This window comes from Cricetulus griseus, chromosome 4 (assembly GCF_003668045.3).
Source record: "Cricetulus griseus strain 17A/GY chromosome 4, alternate assembly CriGri-PICRH-1.0, whole genome shotgun sequence".
NCBI lineage: Eukaryota > Metazoa > Chordata > Mammalia > Rodentia > Cricetidae > Cricetulus > Cricetulus griseus.
The window spans coordinates 82,560,205-82,581,826 of NC_048597.1; the positions used below are offsets into that span (position 1 = coordinate 82,560,205).

Below are 21,622 nucleotides of genomic sequence, written 5' to 3' on the forward strand. Positions count from 1 at the left end.
GCACACCAATCGTAAGCCTGTGCGTACCCCTAGACACTCCCCTTACGCTGCCCTATAAGATCTTTTGGGAGACCCAAGGAGCCGTCTTTTTCTAGCCGTCTGCCATGGCGGGTGGGTGAAAGACCCGAGCTAACATGGGGTTAGCTCGTAAAACTACAATAAAGCCTCATGCAGTTTGCATCAAGCTTTCGCCTCCATTCTGTGTTTGGGGTGGCCGCCGTCCTGGGCTAAGATTCTGGAAGCCTCAGCTTTCTGAGGGTCTAACAACAGGTAAATCTACAGTCAGCCTTCAGCTCTAGCTTTAGACTACAATGATGGACTTCAGAGTTCAGTGACTGACATCTTAGCACCGAGAAATAAGAATGAGCATAGCTTCCATAGCCAACATACTTGGTTGAAAAGTGCTGGAATGTAGAGAAGCAACTTGAGGGCCAACAGCCATCTTTCTCAGCTGGGTGTGGTGTCACATGCCTTTAATCCCACCAAGGCAGGCGGATCTCTGTGAGTTCAAGTGGCCTACAAGTGAGTTCTAGTACAGCCAGGGCTGTTATACAGAGAAACCTGAATGAAAGAAAGAAATAAAAAGTAAAGGACATGACTGCTCCCAGGTATGGTGGAGGAGAGACAGGGTTTCTCTGTGTAGCCCTGGCTGTCCTGGAACTCGCTCTGTAGAGCAGGCTGGACTCGAACTCACAGAAATTCGCCTGCCTCTGCCTCCAGAGTGCTGGGATTAAAGGAGAGCACCGCCACCACCCAGTGAAAGTTTCTTATAGATCTGTGGGAGAGCCTAGCCAGAGGCTATGGCAGACATCTGGCAGAATCCAGAGTGGCCATGACCAGACTGAGCTGGGCCATGGGGGGAGGAGGGAAGACTAAGTGAGAAGGAGAGGAGAGCAATGTGCAGCAACCAAGAGGACGAAGGTACAAAGCGGGCAGGTAATCAAAATGGCTGGATTATATAGAGAAGAGCTCCTGTGCTGGAGAGTTTGGAGCTAGGGAGTAGGATATGCCAGTCATACTCTGTAAGAGGTAGGGTCTGAGGGATGCTGGGAGAACCTGGCGGCCAGGTCCACTTTGTTATGTTAAATAGGCACCTCAGCCATTTGTGCCAGGGTTTGAGACTTAACAATACACACACACACACACACACACACACACACACACACACACACACACACACACACAGCTTTCTCTCCCCTTACACTGCATCGTGGGAGCTGGGTTAGAGCAGGCGTGCCCAGCTTCCAGCTTCCTCCCAAGGGCACAGAGCCTCCGCTGCCTTCACTCTGTCCTGCAGAACTTTGATAACTCTCTCAGCTGTTTTCTAGTCCTTGGCATCCCAACTCTTTGTCCATGGTCCGTACTGTGGCCTCCACTTCACCACCAAATACTCTTGGGAGTGTGCTGAGCTGGGTATGCATATACTCTGATGTTTGTTTCCTCCAGGGACTGCTATGCCGTCACTGATGGCAGCCGCCATTAAACAGACATTTCAGGGAGAAAGATCTCGTGTATCTCTGAGCCAATCTTAGCTGTCTTGAGGTAAAATATAGGTGCCCCACCCCTTGTGGGTAAAGTTGGAATAAAGATTTTCTTTCTTTGACAGTGTTTCACTCTGTACCCCAGGCTACATCCCAGGCTGAAATGTCACTAGCTAAGTCTTCCATGTTACGGGCTGGGTGTACAGATGTGCATGCACATCAGGCTAAAGTAGGAACAATATTAGGAAACTGAAAAGTTTCTATACCCCAATAAGCCTCTCCTCCGATGCAGCAATCCAAATCAAACCGAATTAGCCAGGCGTTGGTAGTGCATGCCTTTAATCCCAGCTCTAGGGAGGCAGAGGTAGGTGTATCTTTGTGAGTTCAAGGCCAGCCTGGTCTACAGTGCAAGTGCCAGGATAGCCTCCAAAGCTACACAGAGAAACCCTGTCTTGAAAAACCAAAAAAAAAAAAAAAAAAAAAATCAAACCGAATTAGAAAAAGCCCACGTTTAATGGATACAACATTCCCGGATGGCCTTCCAGCAGCACCCCAGAGAGAAAACAGGAAAAGGAGACCAGAAAACTCACAAGTCTGTTCTCTGGGGGACAGTTTAAATACCCTGTGGGAGTGGTGTTGGGTATCTCTCGGGGAGGGGCCATCATTTGGCAGGCTTTCAGAGATGTAGCAGGGTTTGCAGGAAGATGGTGGAACTTGCACCATAACAGAAAGGAATTTGGAATGGTGTTAAGATTATTCGTTCCCCCAGTTGTTCAGCAAACATAAGAAGCCACATTGTGCGTCAGGAATCCTCCTGACACTGGGGATGGTCTTTTACTACACGTGGTATAGCAGACCCCAGACAGATGCTGAGGAATCTGGAGTTGTCTTAGCGGTCATAGGGGCCAGCTCACATAGGATTTAGTCTGGGGAGTGGGGAGGTGGTGATGATACATGACTTCCATTTTTTGGTGTTCCCTCCAGGGCCCATGTGGAGGCTGAATGTGACTGCAGGCTGATGTAACAACTTGCCTGAGAAGTGATCAGATTTGGAACTGAATTGTGGCCAAGAGGTAAGGAGGAGGGGGAAATAGAAATTATATACAGAAGACAGAATTCATAGCATTTCCCAGTTTCGATGATGATCTAGTATTGGAGTGTCTAAAGAGAGGGGAGACTCAAGAGACATCCACCCACCCTTGACAAGAATAGCTCAAGGGGCCCCGGGGCAGAAAACCACCTGGTCCATCTGATGATGATGATGATGGGAGCAGGAGAAAGTACACACAAGTATCAGGATTAAGTCAAGTGAGGTAGATTGAACTAATTTTGAATATGTACATCCATTCCCAGAACACCAGTAATGAATGGAAAACCTAGTTTTAAATATCAATATAAAAATTTAAATGGTACAGCTGGGCATAATGGCGCTCAAGAGGCAGAGGCAGGTAGATCTCTGTGAGTTCAAGGCCAGTCTGGTCTATAGAACGAGTTCCAGGACAGCCAGGGCTACACAGAGGAACCCTGTCTCAAATGAACAAGCAAACAGAAACGCCTAAAAGGCAGCTTGTACAACTGACACAGGGACCCACAAGAACAAATGTGATAAAAAGAAAAGACCAGAAAAAAATATACCACCCCCCCAAAAAAGAGATTTTTAATAGCAATATAAAACAAGGGAAAAGCAATACTCTTTTAATTTTTTTTTACATTTTACATTTTTTCTCTCATTTTTTATTAATTTATTTTTTACATTCCAATCCCATTTCCCCCCTCCTCTCCTCCCACTCCCTGCACTCCCCCCCCACCGTCCATCTGCTCCTCAGAGAGGGTAAGGCCTCCCCTAGGAAGTCTACTAAGTCTGTCCATCATCTCCTTGAGGCAGGACCAAGGCACCTCCCCACCCCCACACCCCTGTGTCTAGGCTGGGCAAGGTATCTCTCCATACAGAATGGGCTCCACTAAGTCAGTGTGTGCATTAGTGTTAGGTCTTGGACCCACTTCCAGTGACCTCATATATTGTCCCAGTCACATCATTGTCATCTATATTAAGGAAGCCTAATTCGGTCTTATGGCAAAGCAATACTCTTATAAGAATGCAGTCAGCTATAAGGAAGATGGAGCAATTGCAAATGTCCACACACCTACCAACAGAGTGCCAAATACACAGTGAAGACTGACAGAATGTTCTCAAGGGGGAAAGCCAAGCCAGCTATAAGTTGGAAAATTCAATTCTTCTTTCTCAGCAACTGACAGAACAATTAGACAGAATATCAGCAAAAGATATAAAGAACTTTGAAAACAACTACTTCCCAAAACAATAGAATCACAGTTAAGTGCACACATTCTCCAGGTTAAACCGTATTTTAGAAAAAAAAAAAAAAGTCAACACTTAAAGAATAGAGGACACTGTGCCCATTCCCCACCAATCACAGAGAATTATATTAAACATCAGCAATGGGAAGATCGGGCAATAACCAACAATTTGAAAGTTACTGTACTTTTTGTATTAGTTAGGGTTTCTATTGCTGTGATAAAACACCATGACCAAAAACACTCAGGTGGGAGAGGGCTTCTTTCAAAATCTTACAGTTCACACTCTGTCAGTGAGGCAAGTCAAGGCCAGAGCTCAAGCAGGATCCTGGAGGCAGGTTACCATGGAGGAATGCTGCTCTCTGGCTTGTTCCCCAAGGCTTGCTCAGCCTGCTTTCTCATGTCATCCAAGGCCACCTGCCCTGGGGTGGCCCTGTCCACAGTGGGATAGACCCTTCTACATCAATCATCAATCAGGAAAATGTCCCACAGACTTGACTACAGGCCAGTCTGATGAAGATGTTTTCTTAATTGAGGGTCCCTCTTCCGAGATGATCTTAGCTTGTGTGCAGTTGACAAGAAAAACAAAAACTAACAAGCACAATTTGCATGGCTATGTATGTATGGAAGAGGAAAAGAGCAAAAGCTGGCTAGCCTGTCCTACAGAGAGAGTTCCAGGACAGGGTCCAAAGCTACGCAGAGAAACCTTGTCTCGAAAAACCAAAAAACCAAACAAACACATATCTAGGTTTCTGCCCAAAGAAATGAAAGAAAATCAAAGTTAATAGAAAGAAATAGAATCAGAATGCAAATCAATAAGATAGAAAACAAAAACACAAAGAGAAAATCAACATAATCAAAGTTGATTTTTGGAACGAAGCAACTAGAGAAGCCTCTGCTACACTGATGGAGATGAGAGAAGACGGAAGTTACGTAGTGAATGAAAGAGGAAGCTGGATGTCCCAAGTCAACCTAAGGGTTTCCCAAAGCACAGATAGATACACTGGATGTACACATGGTGGAATGCATTCAGCCCTAGACAAAAGGGAAATCCTGTCACTTTTGACAACAGAGATAAATGTGAAGGACATCATATTAGTGAAACAAAGAAAAAGCAGAAAGTAGAATTGTGTGGTTTATGGAAGCCACTGTTTCCATTTGTCTTAAAGAAAAGGAATCACTGATGCCTGTGGCCACACTCCGCAAGCATGGTTGCTGCTCCCGAGACCTTCTCACACACCTCGTGTCTGGGGAAGCACGTGACCCACGAAGGCACAGCTGCTTCTATATCCATGGGAAAACCACACAAGGGATGAGATGAAGCGTCTGTTTAATTGGCCTGTGAACTCTCACAACCTGTTTTTCGGCTCTTCTCTGTTTTATAAGCATCTGGAAAAGCCATCTCCTGATGTCACCCTCAGGCCTGGACATGCCTATTGCTCTGTCATTTGTACAGGCCCCTGTGGATGGCTCTCGGTTGGTTCATCAAAAAAGGTGAAAACAGGACATTGGTTTATGCCAGCCAATAGGTTTAGGCATGTGGTATCAAGAGAGACAAGGTCGCTAACAGCCAAGTGAACTCTGGTATAAAGGAGAACTCAGTGTCCGTGTGTTCCCCAGCAAGTTCAGGGACAGGATGCTGGGAGGAAGAATGACAGGAGACAACTTGAAAGAGAATGGGGGTTCTCATGTAGGGAGGTAGCTCTGACGCAGGCTCGGGCTTTCCCTCAAAATGTAATTTTCTGAACATGAGAGTTTGATTGACAATATGAGACTTGAGACCCAAGCATAGAAGGACTGGAGGAGGAAGTGGGCTCCATGTTTAATCTTCCTGTGATGACTTAAAGCTGCCAGTGACAGTGACAGTGTTAGCCGCCATCACAGTAAATAAACTTACTACACAAAAGGGAACAGTAACTCAATATTCTGTGGGTTTCTCGTTAAAAATAAATAAAGTGGCCAAGCATGGTGTCGGAACACAGTCCAGGAATGGAGCCATGTGAGGAGGATTCTGAGCGCTTGTGAGAACATTCCAAGAAAACAAGTCTTGTGACCTCAGTTTCTTCAAAGCATGGACTTGTTCTTGGAATGTGTTTTTGTGCTCCTCCCAGGTGTAGCGATAGCAGTGAGTTTACTTCAGATTACTCATTATTGCTTGGTGCTCTTATTCAATTAAATGTTTAACTATCCTTTATATGCCTGTATGGAAAAACATGTTTTTTGTTTGTTTGTTTGTTTTTGCCACAAGTGGCTTGTTCTTATGATTATATACCGCATGAACTCATGGGAACTTTACCCATGCGATTTCTTTTCTTAACCCTCAGAGTATAAACTGTCTGAGGCTCTGAATAAAGTTGGCTATTGTATGAGACTTTTAGTCTGCCTCATTTATCGGCTCCATTCTCTCAGGTCCTACTACCTCTAGAGCGGAACAATATGGTATCTCATGCTTGTAATTTCAAGACTCAAGAAGCTGAGGCAGAAGGATCATAACGTTCAAGGCCAGTTTTTCCGGGTATTCCATGTTTCGTGGGTTAATTGAAGAAAGAGGTCTCTCTAAGATGAAATTTTAAGGTCTGTGTGGCAGCTCTGATGAGCTGAACCCCAAACAGCCATACAAAGGCTAATTTATTAGTTGTTACAGAAAGTTGTTTTGGGGGTAAAGTACCCCCTCATTTACCAAGGTCCCTAATCTAATCTATCTGTCTCTCTAAAGGAGAGCATCACAAGTCCTCATGACTTTAGTCCTTTACTGTGTATCGCTTGTAGCACACAATAATCCAAAGAGCCTTAGGTGTGCCAGAGGCATCTTGTGACCGAAGTCATTTGAAGCCTACAATGCCCCTTCAGAAAAACAATTCTACAAATCATTGTTTTCCACAATGATTCTTCAAGGTCAAAGTTCTTCTAGAAAACAACTATTCACTCTAATGTTTACCCTGGACACAGTGAAAACTACTCATTTTAATGTTTACTCCAGATACAGTTGAAGGAACCAGCTTCCCTTTCGGCAGCCATAACAGTCCAACATGTGCTTCTCTGACCTTGTCCTAGAAACTAGAAAGTCGGATGCCTGTCTCCTGACAAGGAACCAATCAGAAGTTAGCTGGTGGCGCTATGCTTTACGACCCTGGGTGTGCTTTACAGACAAGCACACGACAATAACGTAGAGAGCATAGCAACCACCTTGGGAGGGCCTATGGGCCATAACAACCAGTTGACCAATCAACACAGGGCAAGCCCTCCAAGCCTGGAGGCACACCAATCGTGAGCCTGTGCGTACCCCTAGACACTCCCCTTACGCTGCCCTATAAGATCTTTTGGGAGCCCGTTGGAGCCGTCTTTTCTAGCTATCCGCCATGGCGGGTGGGTGAAAGACCCGAGCTAACATGGGGTTAGCTCGTTAAATTACAATAAAGCCTCGTGCAGTTTGCAGCAAGCTCTCGAATCCGCCTGGTGATTGGGGTGACCGAGAACGTGGCCTGGGACCCCGAATACTTGAGTTTTCGGGGGTCTAACACAGTGACTCTGCTAAATTCCTACAACACCAGTTTGGGCAACAGTACAAGATCCCATCTCAAAAAAGGGGGTAGACTTCGCTGACAACTTATACTGTCCTAGATTGCCTTCAAGAACTAGATAGTAAGACCTTATTGCTGAAGATCCTATATGCTTTGGTTGTAGAATGTTGAGAAATCAAGCTGAAAGCCTCCTCTGTGTTGGATGGTGTCTTAGTCACTGTTCTATTGCTGTGAAGAGACACCATGACCAAGGCAACTCTTATAAAAGGAAGCATTTAAGAAGGGCTGGCTTAGCCGGGCGTTGGTGGCGCACAACTTTAATCCCAGCCCTCGGAAGGCAGAGGCAGGCAGATCTCTATGAGTTCAAGACCAGCCTGGTCTACAAGAGCTAGTTCCAGGACAGCCTCCAAAGCCACAGGGAAACCCTGTCTCGGAAAAAAAAAGAAAACAAAAGAAAAAAAAAAGAAAAGAAAAAGAAAAAAAACAGGCTGGCTTACAGTTTCAGATGTTTAGTCCATTATCATCACGGTGGGGAGCATGGTGGCAGACAGGATGCTAGAGACATATCTGAGAGCTTACATCCTGATCTGCAGGCAGGCAGATGGAGAAAGGGTGGGGGGGGGATCTTGGCATGGGCTTTCAAACCTCAAGCCCACCCCCAGTGACACCCTTCCTCCACCAAGGCCACACCAACTCCAACTAGGCCACACCTATGGCCTTTGGGGTTCATTCATAGTGTTAAAAGGTGCTAGGTGTTATTTAGACAGCTGGGAGGGAAAAGTCAGCAACAATCTTCTCCTTTAGCAGTGGATCATGCACACTATCCCACAAGCTGCCAGGCAAGGTATGTTTACTTGTGCAATAGTAGCATGGCTGTTCTGGGGTGATTCACTACACTGATCAGATCTGAGGCTCGGCCACAGGAGGAAATTCATGCCTTCTACTATAAGCCCATTCAGAAGTCCATGATTCGATCATAGCCCCTAGTGGGGAAGCTACTACTATTGTTTTGATAAAGGGGCATACTGTGTCCATTAACCCGCCCTCTAAATATTGATGTTTATATCTAAATATGTTTATTAGTACTGCTCTCGGCGTTGGTCAGAGAAGCCTCTTTTTACAGTAGGCAGTGGTTAATCAGAGACTCATAACTGGTCAGAGTGTTGAATGTAAGTGACCATTGAGTTCCCAGCGCTAAATGGGACATCTGTCTCACCCTCTCCACACTAAGGGAACATCACAGACGAGAGGGTGGAAAGAATGTAAGAGCCTGAGGAGTACTGTATAATGCTATCTTCTGGGTATGATGTGGCGGTGGATTCAGGAACTCACACTACACTAGTAGGGAACAAAGAAAACTATGTCTCCATATCAGTATTAAGTCAGCTTTAGGATGTGACCATTAACTATCTGTAATGTGTATGTGCTAAAAGACAGAGCTTCAAATTCAAGGAGAAAAAACTGGCAAAACTAAATGGAGGTGTAAGCCTGGCTAGCTCATTTGATCAAGCAAAAGGACCCTTAGATGGAGGCATAAACAAATCCACAAACATAGCTGGAGTGTTCAACATTCTTCACACTGGGAAAGAGAACCAGCAGAAAAAATCAATATGGATATACATGTACTAAACAATAGCATCATCTAGCTGCACCCAATGGACACAGAGCACAGAGCAGCACCTAGAAAAACAGCAAATGATGTATATTTTAAGTGCACATGAAGCATCCAGATAGACTACACATGGGCCATAAAAACCAACCCTAACAAAAATTTAAAAACTGAAATTGTACAAAAGACAACAGAATTAAACTACAAATAACAGAGTGGCTGTCCGTGGGAGCAGATGGCTGGGTTTCGTAGCTGGAGAGCTGAAGGGGTGACACCCATGCTGGCAGGGTACAAAGCTGAGCAGATCTGGGAGCCATCACTGCAGAGTAGCCAACTGCCCGTGACATTTCTCCTGTAGCCATAAGGCAACAGGAGGAAGGGGTTCACATGGGTGAGTCACGGTCCCACGTGTGCTTGGAGCTCACTGGCACTCTACATGGAAGGATGTGCCAGCCCCATCCCGGCTTTGCAGTAAATCCTCACTCCACCTTCCTCCCACTCTCTCTGCTCTGACCACAAGCAGGCATCTCACTGAAGGGCTCTCCGTCTCTGTCCACTTCACAGTCCAGCCTGGGTCCCTCTGATGTCCACACATTCTGCAGTGTGCCTTTTGTGATCTTCTGCCCATGCCTAAGATACCAATCACAGAGGCACGGCTGATGAGTCCATAATGACCTTCTCTCTTTTCTTTTTTTTTTATTTTTTTATTTTATGTGTGTGTGTGTTGCCTGTGTGTGTGTGTGTGTGTGTGTGTGTGTGTGTGTGTGTGTGTGTGTGTGTGCATCACATACCTGCAGTGCCCTCAGATGCCAGAAGAGGGCATTGAAACTTCTGGAACTTGAGTTACAGGTGGCTGTTTGCTATCATGTGGGCACTGGGAACCAGACCCAGGTCCTTTGGGAAAGCAGCATGTGCTCTTAACCACTAAGCTACCTCTCTAATCCAAAATTCACTTGTTTTCTTTCCTTTTTTTCCCCCATGAGATGGGGTTCCTCAATGTATCCCTGGCTATCCAGGCTGGCCTCAAACTCATAGAGATCCACCTACCTCTGCCTCCCGAGTGCTGGGATTAAAGGCGTGTGCCACCACCACTCGGCTTCACTCAACCTTCTCGTTTCAATATCCACACCACAGCATGAGAGTAGACTGAAGATCTGACCTCTAGACTTGGAGATTTTTTATTTTTATTTTTTTTATTATTTGGTTTTTCGAGACAGGGTTTCTCTGTGTAGTTTTGGAGCCTATCCTGGCACTCACTCTGGAGACCAGGCTGGCCTTGAACTCACAGAAACCCGCCTGCCTCTGCCTCCGGAGTGCCGGGATTAAAGGCGTGCGCCACCAAAGCCCGGCTTAGACTGGGGGATTTCTGCAGAACATCTGCAAAGATCAATGCATTCTTTTTTTAAAAAAAGATTTTATTTATTTATTATGTATACAACATGCTGCTTCTATGTATATCTGCACACCAGAAGAGGGCACCAGATCTCATAACGGATAGTTGTGAGCCACCATGTGGTTGCTGGGAATTGAACTCAGGACCTCTTGAAGAGCAGTCAGTGCTCTTAACCGCTGAGCCATCTCTCCAGCCTGCTCAATGCATTCTTGACCTTGGAGGAAAATGTCATTTCAAAGAGACCAGCACAGCAGGGAGCTGCTTCCTCCTCTTTTGGATCTTCAAAGGACCCCCTCTCATCAGTCTTATGCCTTCCATGGGAAGCTGGTGTGAACTGTTCAGTGTTCTCTGCCCTCAAGAACCAGGGTGGCGTTAGAAAGTGTCCCTAGACCAGCAACTCTTGGGGTGTTTTACGGGGAGCTCCTGGAGCAAGGCAGATGGTTTCAACATACTTCTGCTGGGAGGAGCCTTGGGTTGAAACAGGAAGTGTTGGAGAACCTGGCTTTTCATGACAGATGTTTCTGAAACCCTCTGTATCCAACTGTATCCCTCTGAAACCCAGGCTGTATCCAACACAACCTGGCTTCCAGCTGATCTTCCAGCAGACAGCTAGCTTACCATCACATCTGTGACCCTCAAAAGCTTCCCACTTTGGCACTAAGATCCTATTGTCATGGTCATCCCAGTTCTTGGGGTGGAGGCTAAAGTTTTGCCCCTATGGTATCTAGTGCTTCATAACCTTCCGTAACTCCAGCGCCAGAGGATGACACCCTCTTCTGGCCTCTGTAGGTACTGCATATGCATGCCATACTCCCCACATATACACATAATTTATTAAACAACTAGAGCTAAGTAGTTAATTAAGAGCACTGGCTGCTCTTGCAGAGGACCCAGGTTTAGTTCCCAGCACCCACATGTAACCAGACCTTGACAAGGCAACCTCTCCTTGAGGACCACCCACCCTCTGCTGAGGGACCAGTGCAGTCCTCTTCAGCCCCTGCACCCTGCATTTAATATCATCAGTGCCTTAAGAAGACATGGATTCCCATCCACAAAGCAGGTGAACTAGAGTCAGAGCTTTGCAAGAAAGGCTGGGACCCTGGGCATTTCAAAAGCTCCCAAGAAGATTCTCTCAAAGTATTGAAATTGAGAACCACTTAGTTTTGTGTGCTTCCCTTCCCAGGGTGAAGAAAGTGACCTCCTGCTCTGGAATCAGTACCAATGATGTCCTAAATAGTGTTCCACCAAATGCTTTCACTATTGGCTATCCATATACCAAGAATGAGGCTGTGTTAAGCACGTATGAATGTTTCAGTTTTTCATTGTGAGACAGGGCCTCACTTTGTAGCCCAGCCTGGCCTCAAACTCACCGAAATTCTCCTGCCTCGGTCATTCAAGTGCTGGGATTCCAGGCATGAGTCACCACACCTTTTATGTACAGTGTCTCAACAACCTAAAAACAAGCCAGCAAAGCAGCTACTGTTATGTCTATTTTAGGTTCATTTGAAAAAGACTTGATAAGGTTAAGTAATTTGGTCAGATTTGCACAGCTGTTTAGACAGAGAAGTCAACATCTGATTCCAAAACTGCAAACTTTGTCCTCCTGCCATACTGTCTTAATCGACCTTCAGTGGATGTGGGTGACTCAGCGCTTGGATTATCAGTACCTTCCCCTAATATTTCATGAACACAAAATCCTTGTCAGAAGTCGATGCCCCCAGAGAGCCACAGTGTCAGGGTAGCTGCCTGTGTATAGGAGGCTTTGCTCCCTTATTACTGTAAACTCATTTTGGAGAACAGCAAACCAGAGGATAATTCCAGGCTAAATCGCATTTATGTTTTTAATCAAGTACCCAATGTAATTGATTAAGTAATAATTCCATTCTCTGCTTATTTTAATCCTCAGGAAAACAGTAACTCCCCTATTAAACTCCTTCTGACCCTGATTTGAAGACTCACTGAGATGCCCAAATCTGACAATAATCGCATCCAAGTCATGGAAATTAGGCTCATAAAATATCAAAATGGACAGAGTCCCTTTAATTGCAGAAGTGACTTCCTAGGTAAAAGTAATCAACATCAGCATCCTAAAAAGACTTCTGGAGAGACTTCCTTCATCTTATTTCCAGCCTTGTCACTAACAGTTAAACTCTGGATTCTGTAACTACTGCTGGGAAACCAAAGAGCGTGGCTGAGTTAGCCAGTCACGGCACCACCCAGTATGCCAATAAAGCCACACATAGCTTAAATACCTGTAATGGCTGTCCTTGGTTGTCAACTTGACAACATCTGAAAGGGAACTAAAACCCAAATGGCTAGGCACACCTCGGGGGGTGGGGGGTGGGGGTGTGTGGATTTTTTTCTTAATTAAATCATTTAAAGTGGGAAGACTCACTTCTAATGTGGATCTTTTAAGGTAGGACAATCCACCTTTAATCTGGGCCACACGTCATTGGCATTAGAGTCTACTTCTTCATGATTCCAGTCTATATTTAAGATCAGCTGAGACATCCACCCTTGCGGACTGAACAAACTACTGGGTTCTTGAACCTTTTGTTAGTAGACAGCCATTGTTGGACTAGCTGGACCACAGCCTATACGTCATTCTAATAAATCCCATATAGATATTTGCACTGTAGGCACTCCCATGCCCAAAACACATAATTAAAAAAATAAGTAGGGCTCAACAGTGCTCTTGCAGAGGATCCTGCACAATGAATGTCCCCTAGAGAACTCCGACTAACACAATATTCTCCTGCAAACCAAAGAATTAACCCTCAGGAGTCAAGGCTGATTCATCGTCAGTGCAGGGGACATGGTCATATCATCTACAGGACAGATCAATTAAGAGGCCTCATAGAAACACAGATGGCTGATTCATGCTGACACTGGCTTTCCAAGTTTGAGTGTCTGCTGTTTCCAGGGTGTTCTGGATTAACACTATCAATGAGCATGACAGTCAACTCTGTGCTTTCTAGTTTTCAAAGAGGCTCATACTTAGTGAGAAAATGAGGGAGGTGGGGAAAGTGTGATGTATGTCCAACATGAATGGTAGTAGAGCTTTTTATACATTTACTGAAATCTTTTTTTATTATGTGTATTAGTGTTTGCTTTAATTTGTGTGTGTGCACTATGAGAAATGTGCTTGGTGCCCAAGCAGGTAAGAGGACATTGGATCTCCTGGAACTGGAGTTAAAGATGGTTGTGATCTGCCACGTAGGGTGCTGGGAATTAACCTCCATCCTCTGGAAGAGCAGTCAGTGCTCTTAACCATTGAGCCATCTCTCCAGCCCCTTAAAAACCGATGTCTTACAATGTCCACACAAACAGGCTGAGCTGTTAAGTCCAAAGGGATTGGCCAGTTTTCAAACTAGTTTAACTGCAAACCTTTCTTTCTTTTTCTTTCTTTCTTTTTTTTAATGTACTGTTTATCAAGACTATTGGAAGGCCATGATGTACTAGCTAAGTTTTGTCAACTTGACACAAACCAGAATCGGCAGTCTTTTCGACACTCTGCAAGGGTGGGCACCAAAACGGTCTTTTTATGGAGCATACCAGCCTGTTTCAACTCCACCTAGCCTAAAATTTCAACAGGATGGTTTTGCACTTGTAACATGTGGTGCAGAGGCTAACTGGTGTAGCCCAAACTCAGAGAGTCTCAATAATGACACGCTGTCCTGTCATTAGCACTCCTGACCTCTGGAAATGTTAGGCAAAGTCAATTTACTGGAAGCACATATGTGCAGTAACCAAACTCTAGGCATTCCATCCACAGACATGCTCCTCTCCCTGCATTCTTTTTATTGCCTCGTTGGAAAAAACCGGAGAAATAGGACTCTTCCCGGGCGCTCTTCTCGTCTTACATCCCAGTCACATCTTCTGAGTCTCATCGCTGCCACTCCATGCCATGCTCCTGACTGTAGCCCAGGAGCAGCTTTCCACCCACCCACACTGGCACAGATCATAAACCACCTCACCGGAATAACATCAAGTTGAACTAATGTAACTTGTAATTAGCTCTAACTAACAGTTTAGCACAGAGAACAGAATGTGTATAATGCATGCAAATCGACATCACAATGTTCATACCGTATTTAAAGGAGCATTTTCTTTTGGTGGGTGTGGCGGTTTGAGAGAATGGCTCCCAGACTCCTGTGTTTGAATACTCAGTCCCAGTTGGTGGAACTGCTTGGGAAGAGTTAGAGGGTGTGTTGCTGGTGGGTAGGCTTTTGAGTTTCAAGTTTCCTCAAGTTGAGTGTACTGTGTCTCCACCACCGTGCCTTTATCCCACCCTCAAGGACACCAACCCTCTAGAAACCGTAAGCTCAATTCAGAATTTTCATTTTTTTAAAAGATTTTATTTATTTATTATGTATACAACGTTCTGCTTCCATGTATATCTGCACACCAGAAGAGGGCACCAGATCTCGTAAGGGATGGTTGTGAGCCACCATGTGGTTGCTGGGAATTGAACTCAGGACCTCTGGTAGAGCAGTCAGGGCTCTTAACCTCTGAGCCATCTCTCCAGCCCCAGAATTTTCATTTTTAAGTTGCATTGGCCAGGGTGTTTTCACAGTAATAGAAAAGGAACAAACACAGCAAGAGTAGCATGAGTTTTTAGAAACATAGTAAAAGTGTTTTATTTTTCTTCAATACTGTTTACAAGTGACCCAGTTTGTGCTTTCAGGGCTTTACTGGGGAGTATTACAAATAACACTATCACATAGTAGGTCATGCTTCTGACACTTCCTTTTGGAGACAGGGTCTCATGTGGCCCAGAATGGCCTCAAATCCCCTGTGAACAGGTGGCTTTGAACTCCTGATCCTCCTGCACCTACTTCGAGTGCCAGGGTTGCAGGCAGGTATTTTTAAATGTCTTTCATCATAGAGGCTATAAAGCTTTTTCAATCCCCCAAACCTAAGCATCCTTCCAAGTGAAGTGTTCTGTATATAGAGTGGACATGCCCAATGCCACTGATTTTATTTTATACCAGCCTGTTTCCTCAAACAGGAGGCCATATCAGCTCAACTCTCTTTGAAACCTCGAGGCTGGTGTATTCAGCTTACCCTTCTCTGTTCTTAGAAAAGAACCAGAGGTGACTTTCCAATAGTAAACTGTAGCAATCCACCCTCATCTAGCATGAAGAGCAAAAAAACAGAAAATGTGAGGCCATATACCTGCAACCTTTAGGGTACTTCCAGTGGGCTGCCACATCTGGGAAGGAGTGTGAGACTCTTCTAATGCAACATTGTAGCTGGTTCTAGGAATACCATTTAGAAAGTTTCTAAAGGCATGAGGCAGAGGCAGGTGGATCTCTGTGAGTTGGAGGCCAGCCTGGTCTACAGAGTGAGCTCCATGACAGGACAGCCAAGGCTACACAGAGAAATCCTGTCTCAAAAAAACAAACAAAAAACAACAAAAAAAGGAGCTTCCAATGGTGTTCGTTGGCTTGACACTTCATTTCCCACTGTCAGCTCCTCCCACAGCTGAATAGGCAGTCCCAGGTCAGCAGTACCATGATCTCCCCTTTCCAGTGTGGTCCCAGCTCAACTCTGGCACAACAACCCATGTGGCAACTTCCAAGTGCTGTGCATGTTACACTCTCGAAGCTTCCTCTGTCTATGCTGTGAGGATCTGCTACTCTCCCATCAGGTCAGTGCTAGACTGACAGTAGGCTCACACACACATGATGCAGAGCCCAGAACCTGCTTAGAACCTCCAAGGAATTCTGGGGGTGGGACTCTCCACCTCCTGTCAGTGAAGGAAAACCTTTGGGAATTTAGAACCAGAACATTCTACAATTATCCAGATTTAGGAATAGCTCATTTGATCAGAGAAAGACAGCTTCTTTTCTTTATATTAAGACAGTTCATTTTTTTTGTTTGTTTTTGTTTTTTCTTCAAGACAGGGTTTCTCTGTGGCTTTGGAGGCTGTCCTAGAACTAGCTCTTGCAGACCAGGCTGGCCTTGAACTCACAGAGATCTATCTGCCTCTGCCTCCCGAGTGCTGGGATTAAAGGCGTGCGCATGCCAACTGCCCAGCTTCTCAGTGAGTTTAGGGACAAAGACTGTGTATACATGCTCTCCAATTCCTCAAGGATGACTTACAAGTGTAAGTACCAGTAACCAGTTAAAAACAAACAGAAAAACCCTTTTGATACTCTTGTCTAGAAAGTCTAAGGGGACAACTTCCTAGCCCACTCTACGAGGCCAGCATCACTCTGCTGTTATGGTCAGACACCACAATAAAAGTAACACCTAAGGTTCCTCGGACTAGAGCCAGAGTACATGGGCAGATGCTACAGGAGCAAAGGCTGTGCTGCCAGGAGGAGGGACAGACAGACAGACACTGACCTCTGGAACTTACCTCTTACAGCCTGATTCTAAATGTGAAAATATAAACTAGGGATCTGTCTCAAAAGGCACGTCATTGCATAAAGGCAGGTCTGGACCCTGAGTTCAGGAAGGTCCACGGGGAAGGCTTGGTGGCCTTTCAGAGGCAGATGTGACTCTCAAAATGGTTCGAACCCAGATCCCTTTTTTTTCTTTGCGCCCTGGCTCTGTGAACCAGGCAGTCCATCTGCCACAGACTCCTAGCCTACTGAGTCACCACACCACAGGCTCCAACCCATGGAGCCAACAACCATGAACTGAGACCCCTGGAACCATGACCCTATATAAATCTTTCTTCCTTAGGAGATGCTCAACTCGGGAAGTCTGTCACAGTGCTGGAGAACACACAGCAGACGAGTTTCCGCAACAAGAGCCCACAAACCACTGTTTTATACGCGTGGTTTTCTAGGGACTCTGGGTAACAAAAGCTGGAACTCACATAAAAGGACTAATAAAAGTCCTAAACGTATGCTTCTAATTCCAAATACATTTTGGGCAAAAAGAAAAAAATATATACTTAAAAACCAACAAGCACAAATAAGCCAACTTTAATAGATATTATCTTGTATTTATATAGCGCCTTCTTCAAGAACCTTAAAACGATTTACAGACATTCTCTCCAATTAATCCCCACAACAACCCTGTGAGGTAGGTATTACTCCCATTTACAAGAGGGAGACTGAAGCACAGAGAGGTTAAGTGACTTGCCCGAGGTCACACAGTTAAGTTCACTGGAGAGCTAGGACTCCAGCACCTTGCCTCCCAGCTCCCAGCCACATCCCTCACGAAGAGAATCTGTAATGAAAAGCATCCTTACACAAAGTATCAGGACTATGTGAAAGTGAGGTCTTCCTACGGCCATCAAGGAGAGAAAACCCTACCCTAATGGCTGAGGCCGTAAGGCCACTATAGCACATTTCCTTGTCCCCTCCTAAGCCATGTGGCTCCTATCTTAAGTAACCTTCTAAAGGTAAAATTCCTATGACAGAAGCCACACGCCTCAGAAGTGGGGCTTAACTTAGAATATTGACTTTTAGTTACGATAATTCATAGAAACTTCTGTCCTAATATACAAAACTTGGGACAGCTGCCCCAGCAAACATGTACATAATTACACGGCGGCTAGCCTTGTTCGCAACTTGCATCTGCCCTCCTCATACTCACAGGCAAAGAACAATCACCTCAAAATGCGTGCTGGGCGGGTCACCCTTTTCACTTACTATACCTGACATTCCTAGTCCCCAACCCAAACCCTGTATGTTTTGAAAGTTTATTGAGTTTCTGATAAAATTCAAAATGTTTACTTAGGTCCATCTGCACTAAAAATAAAAAGTAGAGTTAGAGCCAACAGCCAGTAGTCCTTTCCCTGCAGACTGTCCAGCGCAGACCTGAGCAGAGCGTGGCTGACTACCGGGAGCCTGGGAACTTAGCACCCATGCTAGAACTTGCCGCCATCGGGAACTTAACTAGGCTTTTTCCTGTGTATGCTTTAAAGTCAGAGAACCGTGTACAAGAAAACACAGTGCTGCACAAGGCAGCCTGGAGGGCTCAGCCATACTTTATGCCTTTTCTTGGAATACAAAGCCACAAAACAACACAGTTCTGAATTCCAACACGGTTTGGTTTAAGCCCTCAATATGATGTGCTCTCACGGCTCTGACTCTGCCATGCTCCTCGTTGTGTTCTCTGTGCAATGCTGGCAGATCACAAACCCCAGCCAGGGGGAGGCTTCAGAAACTAGAAAATGAGTTTGTCAAAAGGTCACCTTTTTCTCCCAGCACATCTGTCTGCGAAGCCCGATTAGCTAAGGGACCCTGTTACAAATCTGCTTATGGGACAAACAGATAAAAGTCATTTCCTGAGCTCAAAGGTACAGAAAATATATGGTAATAATAGCAGCACAAAACGTTTCTTTTTGCCGTTTGCCTCTCAGTCAACAGTTTACTCAAACTTTAGAAAATTAGGGGCTCATCAACAGGCCACCCCACTGCACAAAGAGTGCAGCGTGATGGACTACCCAGAGCTTGGCTGCTGTGACTTTGACTATAGTCTTCCATTGCTTCCTGCAAGTTACATTCAGTCACTGCCATACCACTTGATGCTCAGACGTACATGGAAACTCCCTGACTGTGTCACAGGCTTCTGAACACAGTTCTAAGGGGCTAAGCAGGTCAGGAGGGGAGGGGCTTCTTTTCTAGATTACTGGTCTATTTCACCAAAAATGTAACCTTTCAAAGGGCTCTAGCTGCTCCCTGGCTGCTGGGGCTCCAATGGATCTAACAGTCCTTCCCAAGGCTAAAAGAGGACTCAAAACAACACAGCTGTGGGCAGTTTGGAGACTGGCCAACAGCGTGCTGGTATCAACACTGGGGTTCCCTTTATCATTCTAGAAACAGGGGATTTCTACTTTACTGAAATTAAAGCTTAAAAAAGCAAGTGACAAACTATGACAAAGAGCAAACGTTCAGCCATGGGTAGCTCCTTCCGACAGTCTCTACCCACTCACTGCCCTCATCTCATGATTACCTCAGTGATTTCAGCTACAATTTTCAGTTCACCTTAAAAACAAACAGGACTACTTCTGCTGACAAACTAGTGAGATATGCTCAGATCTGCTGACAGACTCACTGGCACTCCAGTAATGCTTGGACTCCACCAGTTTAATGAAATAAATAAGGAAAATGATCATTACAAAGCTAGGCTTTCCCCTTGGGGAGCCAAGAAGCCACTGCTGACCAACTGTTCCCTCCCTGTACAAACACTGTACACTATCACACGCTTCTCCAGAGAAGCAGAGTATCCTTGACTTCCTGACACTGGGCTCCGTGTCTGCTAGCTCTGTGCGTCAGGAAGGCAACTGCGAGTGTTGGGCCCAAAGGTACTTTGTGTATGTCTGAAAAGACCACTCAACTGCTCCCATCCACAAGGTAAGCATCTCGTGTGCGCACAGCAGTGTGCTCCATCACCCTTGCACATTCTAAGTCTTCCACTGCCCTCCCGAGGAACTCAAATCACCATTGCTGCAGTTAACAGAAAATGTGTGTCGGCAGCTGGCAGCTGCTTTACAAGAGGAGCTGCTATCTCTGATTTCACTTCCTTGTGTGGAACTGCACAGACAGCATGATTCCTGAGCAAAAAATTCAACTACTGTGATGGGAAGGGCGTGTTAATCCACAGTCTTTGCTTTATTGTATGCAAAGTGTGCTACTGCCCTGAGCGTCCTGCATCTCTCTCTTCTTGAACATCAGCTGGATCATTTCCAAAACAACCAGAGAAGCATGCAGACGCTTCTCCTCCACCTTGGCTCCCTTCAGTCCCGAGACTGATAAAAAAGGATGTACCCAGATTCCGAGTTCTTGGAGATATCAGATGTCAACCCGTAGAATTCTTCAATAGCTTGTGCATCTATTTTCTGTGAGGAAAAACACAAACATTAGCACATCCAGCTCTGACAACCATGCTGTAAACTACAACAAGCAGCAGGATCCAATGTCTCTAAGGATGGGGCAAACAGTGCTTAGGCCACAGGCTGACAAGTGTTACAGCTACACTGGGACCACCTTCAGCAATATGTCTAAAGCTGAACACAACAGCTACACCCTTAACTAGCACCTCCCCTTCCAAGTGTCAATTGAACCATATGAAACATATTGTCAGCTATTTTGGATGTGAACTGCCAAACTCCAGCAGTCTAGACTAATGCAGAGTCAAGAATAACAAGAGTGTCTGTCAATAAAGGTCCAGTACAAGGAGGACCCAAGCATTTCTGTTCATAGCAGTCAGTAACTGACAAAAAGGCCATGAAGTACAAGGCAGTAAGCAGGAACTACTGCCACATGGGGTGGTGGGCACTTTGGGGGATGAATCTCTCAGCAAAGTAAGGACAAGAGCCAGGCATATTCACTGTGAAGCACAGGCAGAAATTAACCACCACAGCAAAAATCCAAACAATAGGTGCCAAGGGATGGAGGGCAGAGATAGGAGTACTGTGCTGGCCAAAGAGGAACGGGGAGCCTGCTGGGGTGCTGAAAATGTACCACTCTTCACAAGGCTGGTGGCAGCAAGCACACATTTGAGTATGTATGCCTTTGCAAAGAAAAACTCATAAAGGGTGTGGTGGCTTGAGTGAGAATGGTTCCCATGAACTTATATGTTTGAATAATTGGCCTCTAGTTGGTAGACCAGTTTGGGAAGGATTATGAGGTGTGTCCTTGTTAGAGGAGATGTGTCGCTGGGGATGGGCTTTGCAATTTTAAAACACTCTCCCCATTCCCAGTGTGCTCTCTCTGCCTCCTGCATGCAGATCACCATGTGAACTCTGACTGTCATGGATTGTAACCATCTGAAACCATAAGCTCAATAAAACTCCTATAAGGTGCCTTGGTCATGATGTTTTATCGAAGTAATAAAACCTAACTAATATAACTGGTTTAAGACTTTTGCACTGTGCTATATAGCTTAACACTTTTAAAGAAAAAGAAACATTTTTATAAAAGAACACAATCGGACAAAAAGCCTTCCTTCTTTACTCTGGGCTGTATAAGGCTGGTTGGTTACTCAAGCACCAGGCTTGGACAACAGGGGAAAAAGTAGAGCTCAGATGCAATCTAAAGCTCTGAACAACTGACTAATACCTACCACCAGCCACATGAGAGTGAAAATCTGTGAAGGGAAAAAGTAAAGAGGAAAATGCACAACTCGAAAGAAGCGAAAAAGCTACTTACTTCTACAATGTCGTCATCAAACAACAACCAAAAATCATGACTCTTAACTATTGCAATATAATGGCCTCGATTGGGACCACTAAAACAAAAGAAAAAAGAAGAGTTAACTTTTAAAAATGTTATTCATATTACCTTCTTGTCCTAAATTTCAAATTTAAAAGAAGTGTGTGTGTTGTGTGTGTTGCTGT

At 45.1% G+C, this 21,622-nt stretch overlaps 1 protein-coding gene and 1 long non-coding RNA gene across 5 annotated transcripts in view; one reads left to right on the forward strand and one right to left on the reverse strand.

Moving 5' to 3' along the window:
* The first annotated feature begins 217 nt into the window (after window positions 1-217).
* Window positions 218-6,165, forward strand: LOC113830982. Its single transcript, XR_003485038.2, has 3 exons — window positions 218-270; window positions 2,466-2,554; window positions 4,964-6,165. It is a non-coding gene; the product is annotated as an uncharacterized LOC113830982 (long non-coding RNA).
* An 11,062-nt stretch (window positions 6,166-17,227) lies between these two features.
* The window catches only part of Usp12 (ubiquitin specific peptidase 12), a 56,325-nt gene continuing 51,930 nt past the window's right edge, over window positions 17,228-21,622 (reverse strand). For 3 of the 4 annotated variants that reach the window (XM_027413676.2, XM_027413677.1, XM_027413678.2), the window contains 2 exons: window positions 21,435-21,513; window positions 17,228-20,122 (listed from right to left, as the gene is read on the reverse strand). In XM_027413676.2, coding sequence (XP_027269477.1) covers window positions 20,021-20,122; window positions 21,435-21,513 — 181 coding nt within the window. In that variant the 3' untranslated portion in view covers window positions 17,228-20,020. The remainder of the gene's footprint in view (window positions 20,123-21,434; window positions 21,514-21,622) is intronic. The other variant, XM_035443173.1, reaches the window with a different exon arrangement.